General features: G+C 41.9%; 2 protein-coding genes across 3 annotated transcripts; both read right to left on the reverse strand.

Annotated features, from left to right (window-relative positions):
- Nucleotides 1-3,562: 3,562 nt before the first annotated feature.
- Nucleotides 3,563-9,309, reverse strand: LOC123113923 (ankyrin repeat domain-containing protein 65). Its single transcript, XM_044535250.1, has 12 exons — nt 9,124-9,309; nt 8,961-9,032; nt 8,405-8,578; nt 8,184-8,312; nt 6,635-6,774; nt 5,959-6,042; nt 5,712-5,825; nt 5,273-5,425; nt 4,684-4,785; nt 4,230-4,400; nt 4,061-4,140; nt 3,563-3,954 (listed from the first exon to the last, which is right to left on the reverse strand). The coding sequence occupies exons 1-12, from the start codon at nt 9,176-9,178 to the stop codon at nt 3,927-3,929; spliced, it is 1,302 nt and encodes a 433-aa protein (XP_044391185.1). The 5' UTR covers nt 9,179-9,309; the 3' UTR covers nt 3,563-3,926.
- Nucleotides 9,310-11,185: 1,876 nt separating this feature from the next.
- On the reverse strand, nt 11,186-14,812 carry LOC123117417 (serine protease Do-like HtrB). Of its 2 annotated transcripts, none has more exons than XM_044538181.1 (11): nt 14,427-14,812; nt 14,157-14,327; nt 13,932-14,035; nt 13,673-13,861; nt 13,065-13,337; nt 12,832-12,962; nt 12,187-12,304; nt 11,982-12,074; nt 11,826-11,903; nt 11,654-11,741; nt 11,186-11,495 (listed from the first exon to the last, which is right to left on the reverse strand). In XM_044538181.1, exons 1-11 carry the CDS (start codon nt 14,578-14,580, stop codon nt 11,461-11,463), a joined length of 1,434 nt encoding a protein of 477 aa, XP_044394116.1. In that variant the 5' UTR covers nt 14,581-14,812; the 3' UTR covers nt 11,186-11,460. The 2 variants fall into 2 exon arrangements, with proteins under 2 accessions (XP_044394116.1, XP_044394115.1); XM_044538180.1 differs by having other exon boundaries at nt 13,673-13,845; nt 13,932-14,072.
- Nucleotides 14,813-16,202: the final 1,390 nt, after the last annotated feature.

Here is a 16,202-nt window from a genome sequence, read left to right on the forward strand (position 1 = left end):
AAACTATTCTTGTAAAAGATTCATCTCTCATCTTGTTTTTTTTTTCTTGAGTTATACTAGGTTAATAGCATTGCAAGATGCCGCAGATTCTTGGTGGTATTTTTAATCCCGATCTACCTTCTTTCTAACCAACTGAATCAAAAGGGAGGCAGCGGAACTGAAGTGATCAAGCCCTGCATGCCCACTGCAGAGAGAGGCTCAGGCAGAATGCATGGGAAGCTCTTTTTTCGTGTGTTCTCAGACGAAAACTCTGAACTACAGTACAAATCATGGTGCCTTTTCATACCTTATTCATGGACTGCTATTTTGAGTTCTTTATATTATATATGCGAGTGTGGCAGTGGATGATGAATTTGTTAAGCTAGAGTGAAATGTTTGGCAGAAGATCAATATATATTTTACATTGCTGGTTCCCATTTACATAATATGTGCAAGGAACGTACGGATCCTCCCTTTGACCTATTGTGACGATCCGAAGTTTTTTGGCAGATGCTAGTTTGCATAGCTTGTTTTGTAGGGTAAATTACAAATATTATAAGAGCATCTCCAACAAGCGCCCAACGCACGGCGCGCTAAAATCTGGTTTGCGGCGCGCCCATCGCTAGGTTTGGCGCGTCGCGCAGCACTTGCTCCAGCAGTATCACTAAAATGCAGCACGCGGGAGCAGCCGGCGCACACATTTGTTCTCGTTTTGGGCACAAATTTCACACTTCAACACAAAACGCATGGCATATATTGAATCACAAACATCATTCCAATCAAGTTTGTGCCCACAAGTTCATGCCCACAAGTTCAAATTCATGCCCACAACATAATTCAACCAAGTTCAAAATGCAAACTGAGTTATGATGACACAAATGAAAGGCACAAAAATCAAGCCTCGTCCTCGTCTTCGTCTTCATCCTCATCTTCCTCCGATTCATCTGACTCCTCCGAAAACGATTCTTCCTCCTCCTCTTCATTGTTGCGCGCCGTATCCTCATCACGTGAAGCTTGGAAGGTGTTGCCAAGACCTTCAACGGCATCTTCATGCGAAGGTGGCACACCGGCGCCCGGAGGTGCACCCATGCCCCCAATGAGAGACGCAAAACTCATGACATCCATGCCACCCATGCCGTCCAAGCCGTCCGGAGGTGCTCCAAAGCCACTCATGCCTCCCATGGTCTCCATGGTAGCTCCAAAGCCACCAATGGCACCAAGTCCACCACCACCCATGCCACCAAGGCCACCGCCACCCATGCCGCCAAGGCCACCGCCACCCATTGTGCGAATCATGGCTCTTTTTTGGATCAAGACTTCTCCACGGGCAAGGTTGACATACTCCTTTTGCGCATCATTGAACAAAGATGTGTCCAAGAAGAACAAGTGCTTCTCCCATTCCAACAACTTAGCTCGCTCCTCCATGCCCACCTTCCTCTCATCCAATGCCACTTTCCTCTCCTCGGCGGACACCCTCCTCTCCTCGGCCGCCAACCTCCTCTCCTCGGCCGCGGCATCTTGGTTCCTTGCCATTTTCCTCATCTCGTTGACTTCTCTTCTTGCGTTGACAATTGCTTCCATAGCATTTTTGATCTCATCATCTCCTTTCCTCTTCTTCTTTTCTTTTGCGTCTTTCTTCGTGCCATCCGGTCGTTTTGGCTTCGAGTATGAAACCGAGTTTGGGGTGGGGCTTCTCTTGCCATCTTCACTTGATGCATCCTCCTCCTCATCATCTTCCAAATCAATTGTTCGCTTGCGTTTTTTGCTCAAATCCAAATCATCAATATCCTCACGCTTCTTTCATTTCTCATCATCCTTCAATACTTCATAGCAACGAGGCAATGTAAATGGCCTTCCTTTCTTGATCTTCCCCTTCTTGGTCCTCTTCTCCTCTCCTTTGAACAAGTTTTGTGCAATATTTAACTACATGAAAACAAAACAAGTTAGCACAAGAAACACCAACAACAAGCATGATGTGAACATGAGGAATGATGAAATGACACTTACCCTATCATCATCATTGGTGCCACTTGGGTTCAACTTGTCAACCGCTTTTTGTGCGGCCGCCCATTGTTGACAATCCCTATTGATGGTCGACCACCGGGAGCGAAGCGATCGTGCGGAGCGGTCAATTCCACTCATGTTGCGAAGATCAAAGTGTTCTTTCATCCGGAGCCAATAAGCATCTCTACTTTGATCACCTCCAATGGATGGATCCCTCGACACGTCCAACAAAGTTTTGCATAGCACAACGTCTTCGTCGTTGGTGTAGTCGCCTCCTCTTCCTTTCGGTGCGTCGACAATGCCCTCCCCATCCTCGTCCACCTCGAACTCATGGTCTTCAAAATGCATGTCATTGGTTTGAGACCAATGCGAATTGTTCGAGCCAACACCCATAGTTGACATGTATGCATCATCGTTCACACTACAAAGTATATAGAACAATGCAATAAGCTATCTATATGTATGCATTCAAAAAATAAAGAAGGAAAAAAAATTCGGGAATTGTTTTGCCTTTGGGGCATATCGTCGAACACATGGTGCGCGTCAGCCGCCGGCTCAACAAGTGAGCTCGCCGGCGCTTCGGTAGCCGCCGTGCTCGTCACACATCCTGCAAGCTTCTTCCTCAGCGCCTTCGAGGTGCCGGAGCCGTCTGCCGCCTTGTTCTTCTTCGCAGATGTCTTGCCCTTCTTCGGCCGCGCCGTATTTGGGAGCTTCGAGGGGGGTGCACGTGGCTTCATCATGGCGCCTCTCTAGTCTCTTCTCGCACACCATCCGCCCAAACCCATTTGTCGCGGTGGCTTCCTCTGGCCTCTCTGCTCACCTCTTTATTACTCTTTCCTACTTATAAAGATTTGCTAGAATCATCCTACTTTCCTGCTCCCTCCTCCCGCCACCACCCATCGCATGACATTCCTCCCTCCAGTCTTCAATCTTCATGGTTCAAATCCAACGATGGCATCTTCATCTGTACCAAAAGCTTGTCAAATCTCAAGGGCGAACCTTCATATCCTATCCTACCAAGGTGGTTCGTGGACGCGCCTAGCATGCCCACGGCCAAACACAATGTTTTGAAATCTATGGACGGATAGATGGCAATAGTTTGGCATGAATGATGACAGCATTTAGGATGCCCTAGAAATAGTATACTACTCCCTCCGTCCGGAATTACTTGTCATCAAAATGGATGAAAATGAATGTATCTAGAACTAAAATACATCTAGATACATCCATTTCAATGACAAGTATTTTCAGACGGAGGGAGTACCAATTATGTTTTTTGTTCTAATTTATCCCGCACAAGGTACAACTAGCATTTGTTGTAGAACCTTCAGCTCCATGCAATAAGTAGAGAGCGGATATGTGTGTCCCTTGCACATATAAATTATACTCCCTCCGTTCCTAAATATTTGTCTTTCTAGAGATATCAACAAATGACTACATACAAAGCAAAATAAGTGAATCTACACTCTAAAATATGTCTATATGCATCCGTATGTAGTCACTTGTTGAAATCTCTAGAAAGACAAAAATTTAGGAACGGAGGGAGTATAAGGCCATTATATAATGTCAACTGGCAATCTAAATATATAATGCCAACTGGCAATGTGAAATGTATTGATCTTTCTGTCTCTAGCATAGTTAGCCATTTCATCCACTGCCACACTTCCGTTCTAACAGGATGCGAGTTTCAGAGAACTCAAAATAGCTTCCGTGCTATAACAGGATGCGAGTTTCAGAGACCTCAAAATAGCTTCCGTACTATAACAGGATGCGAGTTTCAGAGAACTCAAAATAGGTATCAGTAACATGTTCTGCTCTAAGCTGCTGCTACGATCCAGAGACCACGTACAGAAAGGCACAATAATTTGAGGTTCAGGGTTTTAATCTAAGAACACATGCCCACAAAAAAAGAACTTCTCTCCGCAGTTGGCATGCGGGGTTGATCAGACCAGTTCCACCTCAATAGTCTCCCTGCAAGAATCAGTTGATCAAAACATGTAAAATACCGGTTAAGAATCTGAAGCACCTAACAATGTTATCGGTCAAGAAAAAACAAGATGAAAGATGAATCTCTTACAAGAGTAATTTCGCAATCTCTTGACTTTCCGGATCCAACTCCAAAGCACGCAAGAGTGAGTGATAAGCATCATCATAATCCTACAGAACACAAGTGCACAGTGGAATCAAATGACACGACACATGTGAAAGGAGCAATGAAATTGTCAGTTTGAACCATCCCACTGCACCTCCATTAAAATTTGAGCTGCTCCTTGCCGATAGTACGCCTTTGCCCAGTTTGGCTGCAGCTTTTTGCATTCAGTTGCATCATCATAAGACCTTTCTCCATCACCCATTCGAAGCCAGCAGAGGCTCCTGTTTGATAACAACTTTGCGTCAAAGTTATCCATCTTCAGTGCCTGCAACAGACGAAACAGAGGAAAATTGTTGTTGCTGCCACATTCCAGAAGCACTGATCAGTTTAGACATTCCAGACTAGACACTAGTGTGTGCGACAGGAAGCACACACTAGTGACTAGTCTTTCAACAAGTACATGTGATAGCATTACAAGGTGACTGGTCATTTTTCACACATGGTTAAGGCCAATCAGTTTTAATAATAAATCAACTAAATCGTAATGGAGGAGCATGTTTCATGGCTGTGCCTCCGGTCTAGAAACAAAAAATACTTCAGCAGCGTACCTGTGTGTAGAACACTGATGCATTTAGGTAATCCTGCTTCTTAAATGCTTCAGCTGCTTGTTGCTTTAGGTCAGAGATCCTCTTCTCCACAAAATTATCATCCTGGGCAACTCGCAATAACATGAGTCAGATATATATACATAACTTAAGAGGTCAGATGCGTGTGAGGGAAAAATCAGTGTACTCTAGCAAGATGTTAAGGTGAAGTGAATGAATACAAGAAACAAATGTTCTAATCAATGCAAGGTCTGAAAATCCAGTTTTCACTTGCTACTCAGACTTTAGAAGGAGATCGCTATTTAAAAAATGAATTTGTCTCCTTGTTATTTTTAACAGAATCAGATTAAATGAACTATAATTCAAACAAATGTTATTTAATAAAGCGTCATTCAAATAAAACGACTTTGCGAATTATCATTTGAGCAAAATAAGTAAAATAAAAAAGAGTTTTCAGAACAGAGCTTTAACAGCTATGCATATGCAAGAAAATACATGTGCATTTGACTAGCAGGATGAGGAAACTTCTCAGAGAATTAACATGGAATCAAAATCGCCGTGGGTGTGCAAGAAAATTGCTACGCTGACATACCTCAAGTTGCTTGATTTCCATCTGCACATGACTAATGATTCCATCAACGCTCCAATTGGCCACAGTTGAAATGGGAGAGGTGAAAGGAAAGAGAATCTCGACATCTTCCCGTGTACCATACTCAACAGCCAACTCTATTGGCAATCTACCAAACTGTTGAGGAAAAAGGGAAATAAGCAATGTTCCAGGCACGATTAATGCAAACCATATTATTCACCTGACCAAATTAACAAAGACACGACACCAAGGGGAAAAGGCGAAACAGCAACAAGTTATGCAAAAAAAAAGGTAACTTAGCACAATCTCTATTGTTATTTTGCAGATAGCATGATGTAGCTGTACTTACATCATAACTCGTATGGTTGTTGCACATCAGTATAAGACGTATATACTGAAACTATATAGCCAAGCAAGACAAGAGAATATGTGACAAAAGGACCCTGTCAACAACATTTGGGTTTGCACCAGCTTCCAACAAGCACTTAATAGCTTCAGTTAAGCCCTTCTCCGCAGCCTTTGCCAAATGATTATCACCGCTCACATTAGCTCCACCCTATCAGATCAAATATAGAAGGCAAGCCCATCATACCGTTGTCTAGTTGCTAATACAGAGATAACTAGATCAGACATAAGTTTATAGATATCCTACATTCCTACTGAAGTATAATAAACAAAGGATGCCATACCTGAATCAATAGCTTCACACAGGACACAGAAGATTTGTGTAATGCCACGTCTATAATTCCAAACAGACCAGCAACCTTGTTGGGCTGGAAAATTTAAACAAAGTACTTCATTTTCATGACAAAATATGACACAGTTTCAAGAGAAAAATGAATTTGGAAGGGAAAATGGGCTGAGTTGATACTTCTTTTCTAAGAGTATAGCTTATATAGTTATATATCCCTTTGTTCCCAGTGATTTTTCAGAGTTGTTGTGTAGTTCACCAGTCCCACCATGCCTGATGTGGCTCAAACACTAACAGCTATGAGCAGTTTCTGCTTAGTTGGTTTCTGAAGATTGCCAAAATTTGCCACTCTTCTGAAGGTTGCCAAAATTTGCCACACTTTTGCCTAAGCATGTCTATGGTTGGATGATGAAAATGAGTGCCATACTTTGCCAAGCCTAAGGAACCCTACCCAATTTTTGTGAGTCAGTGACACGTGGTACCCATGTTGCAGCAAAGAATCTTGCCACAAGTGCGGTTGCCAAACAAATTGTCTAACTTTTGGCGTGGCATGGTTAGTTACCGGCCAAAAAGACCCTCAAATACAGGTGTGCAATTGGAGAATGTAGCAAAGACCCGGCAAAGAGAGAACTGGACTAAAAAGACAACATATCAACAAAACATTTGAATAGTACATCTGCACCATGCTGCAAAAGGATCTTGAGAGTACTAGGATGTCCTTTAAGAGCAGCAAGAATGAGTGGTGTTCCAAGATCTGATATTGCATCAACATCAGCTCCTTTAGAAAGGAGAAACTTTACTATTTCAGATTGCCCTGGAGAAAAAGAAGGCAAACAAAGATCATAACAGTATTAATAGTACACGAGAAAACGTTTTTGGGCAAGGAAGTTTCAATAGCTAGGAGGAAAAAGCAATATTGTTGGTCCACATTTCCCTGAATAAACTTATGGCAAACAAAGAATTACCATGATCAGTTACCATAAGACATAGTCATACTAAGTAAACAGTCATTTAAGGGGAAACTACTGCTAACAGCCATAACAAGATAGTGTAACAAATAGCTATCCCAAGAGATTTGCATAAAAAGACAGTTAGCATACTAAGTAAACAGACATTTTTGGGAAATCCGTTTCAATGGCTAGAAGAAAATAGCATATGAAATAGATATCGCGCAAGAAGATCCACAGAATAAAAGGGTATATACAGTGCCTAAAGAAATTGGTACCAACCTGACGGCACATGGACTATTTTCACATTTGTGAGACAGAAACCCGAATTAATGTAACAACTATGTTTAGAAGTTTCTTAAGACTGAACAATATGCAGATGCTCATAAACATGAGAAGCAACTAAGGTTGGCGTTGTTCTAATTTATGGCAACAAAAATCTGTTTCTATTTTACAGCAACAATAAAATCGTTTATCGTAGGTTATCTTAGCTCTTGGTAAAATAAATCGACTTGCATTGCTACTGCATTCCTCTCCGCATTCAACGGAAGGCTCTCCAACATAATATCTGCTGCTAAATTGTACTCCGTCTGTTCCTAAATATTTGTCTTTTTAGAGATTTCAAATGGACTACCACATACGGATGTATATAGACATATTTTAGAGTCTAGATTCACTCATTTTGATCCGTATGTAGTCACTTGTCGAAATCTCTAGAAAGACAAATATTTAGGAACGGAGGGAGTAGTGTTCTATGACCGTTTCTGGCCAAGAAAGTTTCAATAGCTAGAGGAGGAAAGCAACTTTGATGGTTCAGATTTCACTGAATATAAATATAAGGAAAACAAAGAGTTACTATGATCAGTTACCATAAGTTGGTAGTCATACTGAATACATACTCATTTAGGGGGAAACGGACTGCTTTTAACAGCTTGAACTAGATGGTATATTAAATATTTACTTATCAAGCGAGAGTTATATAAGAAGATAGTTATATTTAAATATAAAGTAAACAGACATTTTGGGGTAACTAGTTTGAATGGCTAGAACAAAATAAAATACGACATATAAGAAGATCAGCGGACAAATTCGTAAATGTAATGTCTACAATATTTTTTTATTCATAACTGAGCAGGATTTCGAAATAATGTGACATGCTTAAACTTCCTTCCCCGCAAAAAAAAGGAACTATGCTCAACACATCATTAGACTGATCGATATGCAGACGTGGAAGAAGAGATATTTATCACGGCAGCAATTTCATTTTTGTTTGTACCATGAGTTGCAGCTGAATGAAGAAGAGTGTTATCTCCGTGTTGCAGATGCAGATCAGCACCATGGTCAAGAAGGTACTTGATGGCAGGGAGGTGGCCATGTTTGACAGCATGCTCCACGGGCGTAAAATCTAGCAGCAAAATCCACACAGCCAGGTCGAAGTCGATGGTCAAGTCATCATAAGTTAAAGCCACACAAATTGTCCATGAGGAAGCAAATTACCAATGAGGGTGTCAGGCTTGTGGATGTCCATCTTGACCTCCTCGACGAGGTACCGGTAGACCGGCAGCCTGCCGCGTCCACCGGCGGCGTGGAGGGCGTTCATGCCCATGTAGGTGGTGTTGGCCACCGTCACCGGGATCCCATGCCCCTCCACATCCAGCTCCTTTGCGATCTCTTCAGTTTATACAAAAAAGGGGGACACTTTTAGTTACCAATTGGGACAAGAACGTAGTATATGAATACTGGAATCAGAATCATAAAGAAATCGCCGCTGATTCTTTGGAAGGGGACCGAGAATTTGGTCTGAAAACCCCCATTTGAGACGAGAAAACCCCCCAAGCCCCAGCACTCCAACCTAAATCACAAGCAAAATTGAGACCCTGGAGCCGTGACTCGCCCAAAATCTGCGCTAAATCGGAAGCGGACCACACACGGCAGCCAAACCCTAAGCCCCCGGCCAGATCTAGCGAGCGAGCTGGCGCCGGGACGCCGCGGAGAGAGAGGGAGGGAGGGAGGGGGGGGGGGGGGGGGGGATTTGGTGAAATGCGGCGCTTACTCTTGATCTCGAGGACGTCGCCGTGGTGGGCGGCTTCGATGAACCTGGCCTCCAGCGGCCACCGGGCGCGCTCTGCACAGCACGCGAAATCGAACGATGAGACGGCCGGCGGAGGGAGGTTTCGATGGTCGATTGGGTTAGGTTAGGTTGGGGTGTCAGTCACCTTTGCCGAGGAAGAGCTCGTACAAGCGAGGCAGCGGCCACTCCCGGGTGCCCATCCTCCCCTCCCTCTCTTCCTTCGCCGGCGGCGGCGGCGGCGGTGGCGGAGGAAGGCAAGGGCGAGGGAATCTTCTGGAATGTGGGGGAATGAAAAGGGCGGGAAAGGGCAGGGACAGGGAGTGGGTGCGCTCGAGCAACCGGAGGCCGAAATGTGCCCTCACCTGCTTTGCTTTTCAATTAAATTTTGAATTCTGAATTTAAACTTGCTTTGCTGATTTCCTCTTCGATGGCGATTATGTATGCCCCCTTTTGAGAAGAAATGCAGCCACCAACCTACCAAAATGAGTTCAATTTTCCGAAGGTGAATCGCATTGAAGTGACTAAAGAGATGACTACGCAAAAAAAAGTAACTAAAGAGGTGCCTCGATAAATGCTGGCGTGAAGTCTCGGCACGGGCCTGAAAGAGGATCAAGGTGCATGCATATTAAGGTGCTGGGAGCACGGTGGTGTCGCCCAGCCGACTAGAGTTCGAACCGTTGTCAGTCGAATTCCGTGTCTGGCTTGATTGTCCGTGACGAATTCAGAAGTTTGGTCAAATTCGTTGTCAGGGATGGGGCCTCGACCCAGTTCTGGCTTGATTGGTGGACTGGTGATGGCCCCTTAGCCGTCACTTTTCCTACCTCGCTCTCTTATGTCGCTGAGCAGGCCTGCTCGATCGTTGTGCTTGCTGTGTCGAACTGGGATTTTGCTTTTAGACAGGTTTTGTCTTCTGAAGAGTTGGCAACCTGGCAAGATCTTATTGCCCTCTTGCCTACGCTCTCGGAGACATCTGACCAGATTATCTGTCCTCATCCGACCTCTGGCCGATTCTCAGTTAAATCTCTTTACTCTAAAGTCATCCCGGGCAGGCTTGATGATCGTCTCAAGGTGTTGTGGCGTGCCGGCGTATTCCTCTCAAAATCAGAATTTTCCTTTGGCAAGCTATTAGATGTAAACTTCCGATCAGTGACCAAATTATTAAACGCCAGGGCAATGCTAGCCCAGCCTGCACTCTTTATGGAGAGTTGGAAGACACGAAACACATCCTGTTCAAATGTACACTTGCTAAGTTTGGCTAGAGTTGCGTTCGACCGTGGTTGAACTGCAACTGGAATCCTCAGGGTTGATATCTTTTGCTATCCTACATAGCGTGACGGACCAGCCACTACGTGTCTTCTGGATCGCTTTTGCTGCACTTAGCTGGTGTTTTTGGACGACTAGGAACAAGTTTACTACTGAGCACATTTTTCCTAACAAACCGACTGACTGTTTGTTCAAAATTATTGCCTTTCTACAGCTATGGAGACCACTGTTTAAATTGTGCGATGCGGACATGCTCAACTCTTATCTCCAAGATCAGGACGTCCACGGTCAACCTCGATCATCAAGCTACCCCTTAGCCTCCTCAGTAGTTTCTTTGTTTCGTTTGTTACCGGCCTACATGCCGTCTGCCTTCGAGGTTGTACCGTACTTTTTCCGACCCGTGTTGGGCATGCCACGCTACTGTTTTCTCGTGAACATGATATATACTTGGCTTGTTGGGCTTTATAAAGTCGGGCTACCATGCTTTTCTCCAAAAAGTAACAGGTGGCCAAAACGCTCGCCAATATTTTGGCTTGCCCATGTCAGGATCCAAACAACCCCATAAAGCTTAGATGGTGGGGTGATGGGGTAAAGATGAAATATTTTGTAAGGATAATGCAATTACCATATGTGCTAGCTTGTGATTTGAGCACAATATTCTAAAGAAGGATCACTTTAAAGTAACATTATACATTTTACCCTGTGCATTCTTCTTCACTTTTATCCTGCGCAGCAAGCTTATGGACTCGTTGGATTTCACCCGCACCAGGCCTTACAAAACATGGGTGCGCCAAATTATTGGCAAACGAATTTACCACCATGAATCGGCCCAGCTGTGGGCACAAATTAGGAGTGGCAACAAAAATATTGGCTGAGGATCAGTCAATGCTCATAATGTTTGTTCGCATACATATAACTTTTTATATAAATATACTAGTCTTGTGCCAAACATTTAATTCTAGCATAATTACCAAGTTCATTTCATCATCCACGTCGTACAAGATGTGAGTCTCACAAAACTCAAAAGAAGTGGCTAGATTCTACTGCAGCCATGTTGCTTCCACGTTCCATGCATTACATTAAAAAAGGAAGCATAATTCTAAGTTTTTGACTGGTGATACATAAAAATATTCCGAAACTTGTGTCTATAATTGGCGTCGGGTTAATTCCATTTGCTCCATGAAAGAATCAGTTGATCGAAATGTATGTGTTGATTCACTCATCTCCAAAGGCCATCAGTAATAGGGTAAGTGCCTACACAAATAAAAGCATCAAGGTTCAATTAAATACACCAGGTATATTGGTGATTATCACATTATATTTACATTCCATGAAGCAAAGGGCAGGAAGAATTCAAGAAATTCTAAAAAACCATCATAACAAAAAATCAACTACCACGTTAAGATGGTTACCTTCTATGATGTCCTCTCCACAATCCGATACAGTTACGGTCAAATTTCTAACTCTTCGGCAACGTTTTGTGGCATGGAATATTTGAATCTGTAAATTAAACAATATTATTTCAAGTTGCTATAGTCGACATAAATTTAAGCATTCCATAGTTAAAACATAATAGTAACTTACTCGAACATCTGTTTCGGCCTTTAAGACTTTTGCTTGATCAAAATGGTCTCCGCCTATATCCAGCAGCATCTTTTCCAACTAAAAAGTTACAAAAGTCAACATCACAAAGTGTCAGATAAAAAAAACTCCTTTCCTATTTTACTTAAAACATATTACCTCAGTTGTATTAGAAATACACTCTCCATTGAAGCGTTCAATAACATCACCCATGCGGATTCCAAGTTTCTCAGCATTCGATTCTTTTGACACCTAAAATTTAATCGACCGTCATTTAAACCATAATATGCATATGAAGAACATTTTTTAGGAAAAACTAATAGCAACTGTGAAAATAAACAATGTTAAACATCACCAAATATACCTGTTCAACAAGAAGACCAGATGCAATGTTATGCTTACGCCTCATCCTCTCAATACAAATAGGATCTAGAAGCTTGATGGAAGTAAAGGTCATTCCAAGGTGGGCACGAGGGATGCATCTATACCAAATATAATCATTAAGATTGTAGTCGCTTTATAGACTCATGTTAAAATAAAAACAACATATTTCAGTAGAATCGATACCAAATGAGTGTCACATCACACAAAACTTAGACAAGAGCATTATGCAACTAATACCGTAACAAGACATTAATTTATATCGTGCTCAAAAGAGGATTAAGCCAGAAAAATGGGCCACCGAGTTAAATAGAAAAACTGAACCTTCACACCAAATTTAGTTCCTATACCCTGGATAGGAATAGTTTGTAAAACACACAAAATTTGGTAAGGTGACCAACAAACATTTTCTCTCTAGTGTTAGACACATTTTGTAGCACATAGGCCTCACGTAATGATTTTCCAAATCACATTTTAGCAATTCATCCAAATGTAATAATTGTTAAGCAATCACAATCCAAACATAATTTTGTAGTTGTTCAGTAGTATGGCATGAGTTAAAATATATAAGGGAGTGCATTAGCTTAATTAATAGTACTAAAGAGAAATTGAGAATTAAGGGTCGTACTTCAACTTTCTCCACGAATCCAAGCACTTGTGCAATATAGAAGAAGGTAAAAAGGTCTCTTTGAATTGATTGTGAACCATTCCCACAACCTTGCCTTCTAAGTCAACGACAGGGCCTCCATCGTCATGCAACTACAAAACAGTGACGATAACAAACATTATAATATGTATACTAACAAAATAGCAGGATAAAAAATATACAACAAAAATTTAGAATTAAACCATAGCACGTACACTTGTACGTTCATCGTGGGAAAAATACATGTAGTGACATCTCTCGTGACGGGTTGGAATTTCATATTCCACCCTACCATGTGTTATCCTCAGATCAAGACTTTCATCTCTTCCAAGTCGGAAAACGTCTTGACCAGAATGCACGTTGTCGTTAAAAGTGGGCAACTGAACCGGTTTGTCCACTACAACCTCATAAAGAGCAAATTCATAGTGCTCCTCGAGGTAGAGGAGAGTGGCTACTGCAGTTTCGCCGTCCAACAAGTGAACAATGACCTGGAAAGACAAGCACAAAAATTATGACACTATGACCCCGAGAGAATTTTCATAGTATTTGGCGGAATAACCATTTTCGAGAAATTAAACTGAATGCCCACGCACTGAATCAATTCCTTTTCCAAGTACAGGGTGTAAATAAGTACCAGTTCACTTTTCTTGTATGGAAATTGAAGAGATGAGCCATTTTAATTGGTAAGAGATAATTAAAAATTTGAGGCTTTTCAAATAATGAAATTTTGAGATGAAACAAAGAAAGAAAGAAAGAAACACTAGCTAGTGAATGAAGAAGATAGATAAATAGAATGGTGAGTGAACATTGTTAAGAAGCTCACCTCAGCATCGCGATGATATTCGCATGTGGACCCGAGCATCCACGGGTTCCTCACGGATGGATCCTTTGCGCGAATCAGATGCGCGGACGTCAAAACCACGGCAGTTTTCTTCTTCATGTCATGTTGAATCCACAAACCACAACACGTATTCAACGGCTCATCGTCGTCTGCTTCTGCCATTGAAGTAAACTGAAAGTCAAAACACCCGGTCGGTATATATCCTAGAAAATATTAATTAATTATATGTTTTGTTACATACCGAGATAGGACGAGAGGGTGATGATAGAGTCGGCGGCAAGAAGCACGGCATCCTTTGCATGCTCGCGGATATGAAGAAGGCGTCGGTCGTTGGACAGGCATGAACTAGAAGAGTAACGATCAAAGACAGCTAACCGACAGGCTACATACATATGGCGGATCGAAAATTGGGCAGGTTAGTGTCCGTCTGGTTAATGATGACGAGGAAAAATTAAGCAAGCATTACCTCTATCTGCATGATATTCGGTGTTGGCGATCCTGAGGGCGGCACGTAGGTCCGGGTCATCAGCTAGCTCATCGGGTATGTAGGGTCTGTACATGAGAGGGCTGGGTGGACATGAGGAGGATTCCTCCGACGAGGACTCGACCGCATCGTCGTCGTCGTCGTACACAGGATCTACATACATTACATACAGAGAAAATAAACACCAACCAATACTACTACTACTCATGTCGTGATAAGGAGGGGAATCGAGCGGAGAGGAGGTTGGGTTACCTAATTTTGGTCGGGGTTTTGCTTTTTCACTCTCGAATGCCGCGAAAATCAATCTTCGATCCTCTGCCACGCTTCTCTTGGTCTTCCTCTTCTTCCTCGCTTCCGTCTCCGTCTCCGGATTCCCCCTCCTGCGCCGCCTCCCGTCCTTCGGCATAATTCCAACGGTTTGGGGTTGAGGCGGCTGCGCGTGCTTGCCTTGTTTTTCAATCTCTCCTCTTGTTTTATAGGCCGCCGCGGCGAGAAGCTGTACCGTGGATGCGGGACTTGCGGTTGTTTCCGTCACAGACTCGACCTGGGCTGCCCGTACGTGGACCCTGGCCCGACAAATCCGATTTCACGACGCCTACTACACAGTTGCCACAACGACCGCATTGGGTCGGCCCAGCTCGAGTGTTCCAAACCCCCTGGTCAGGGTAGTTCCAAATATACATGTTACAAAAAACACTTCACATAAGTTTTAGAAAAAATGTTAACGTGCATCTGAAAAGTGTTTAATGTGTGTAAAATAAAACTTTTTCCTGTATACAAATACTTCATTTTTTAAAACCTTTACAGAAAATGTTTCACATGTATAAAAAAATGTGTGATGTGTACAACAAAAGTTAGACATCAAAACAATTATTTGAAAAAAATGTTAATCATGTATATGAATTTTTTTAAACCTGTATAATTTTTTTACGTGTATACCAAAAATATACAATGTGTATGAAGACAAGATATTAAAACATTAAACTTGTGTAGAAAATGTTATCATGTAGTTAGAAAATTTAAACATGTACACAAATATTAAACTTGTGTAGAACAATGTTTTAAATGTGTAAGAAAAATGAATGATGTGTATTATAAAAAGCAGAAGTCAAAACATATATTTGAAAAACATTAATCATGCATATGAAAAATGTTAAACCGGTATAAAAATGTTTAGGTGTATACCAAATATGTAGAATTTGTACAAAAACAGAATATATAAAAAACATATATTTGAAAAAAGCATTAATTTGTGTATTAAAAATTTGTTCTTGACGTATACAAAAAATGTACAATTTGTGAATGTGCTAAAGAAAAAGAAAATAAAAAGATAAAAAAAGTAAAACCAATGAGAAAAATAAAAATAAAAAGAAAACCAGAGAACAACCAATACAAAAAAAATGAAAAAGAAACAAAATAAAAGTAAACAGGAAAACCAAGAAAGGAAAAAAAAAGAAGGAAAAGGGGAAGAAAGAAAAAAATCAGTAAAAACCTGGAATGAAACAAAGAAAACCAATGAAAAAAGAAAAAAAAAAGAAACAAACAAAGAAAACCAAAGCAAATCGAGCTACAGCAACAGAGGGAGTATAGCTAACGCGACGACCCATGTGCGAGCCTTTCAAGCGAGCTAGACGGATATCTCGCTGTAACCGAGACATAGCATTCGCGGTCTTGTATGGCGGGGTGATGGATATCTCGCTATAAGCAAAATATAGCATTCGTGGTCTTGTAGGGCGACCCCCTTATACTCTTGTAGGGCGACCTGGTTGGCTGCTCGATCTTTTTTTTTTGAGAAACAAAAATGCATTGATCAGGGATTTCTTTTAGACAGTGTAGTGAAGCTTTTATTAAGTCGTCATAATGTTTGCATGGATGTAATTAAGGGATCCAAGCTGACCTAATCAAACATGACAGACATCCCTTAAGATAACGGTAATGTAAAAAATCTGACGTCAGACTTTTAACTTTTCAGCATGGCAAATCTAATGCTTCTGATGGCAAGTTTAGTTGGCACGAGGGTGGCAAACT

The sequence above is a fragment of the Triticum aestivum genome, chromosome 5B, assembly GCF_018294505.1.
Source record: "Triticum aestivum cultivar Chinese Spring chromosome 5B, IWGSC CS RefSeq v2.1, whole genome shotgun sequence".
NCBI lineage: Eukaryota > Viridiplantae > Streptophyta > Magnoliopsida > Poales > Poaceae > Triticum > Triticum aestivum.

What these genes read in the sequence shown, in the direction of transcription:
- LOC123117417 (XM_044538180.1), bottom strand. Translation starts at nt 14,580, where the DNA reads ATGCCGAAGGACGGGAGGCGGCGCAGGAGGGGGAATCCGGAGACGGAG. An exon ending in AAAACCCCGACCAAAATTAG is followed by an intron (nt 14,328 to 14,426) that starts GTAACCCAACCT and finishes TAATGTATGTAG; the next exon opens with ATCCTGTGTACGACGACGAC. An exon ending in CTGGTCTTCTTGTTGAACAG is followed by an intron (nt 12,075 to 12,186) that starts GTATATTTGGTG and finishes ATTAAATTTTAG; the next exon opens with GTGTCAAAAGAATCGAATGC.
- LOC123113923 (XM_044535250.1), bottom strand. Translation starts at nt 9,178, where the DNA reads ATGGGCACCCGGGAGTGGCCGCTGCCTCGCTTGTACGAGCTCTTCCTC. An exon ending in CGAGCTCTTCCTCGGCAAAG is followed by an intron (nt 9,033 to 9,123) that starts GTGACTGACACC and finishes CGTGCTGTGCAG; the next exon opens with AGCGCGCCCGGTGGCCGCTG. An exon ending in ACCCAAATGTTGTTGACAGG is followed by an intron (nt 5,426 to 5,711) that starts GTCCTTTTGTCA and finishes TTTCCTCAACAG; the next exon opens with TTTGGTAGATTGCCAATAGA.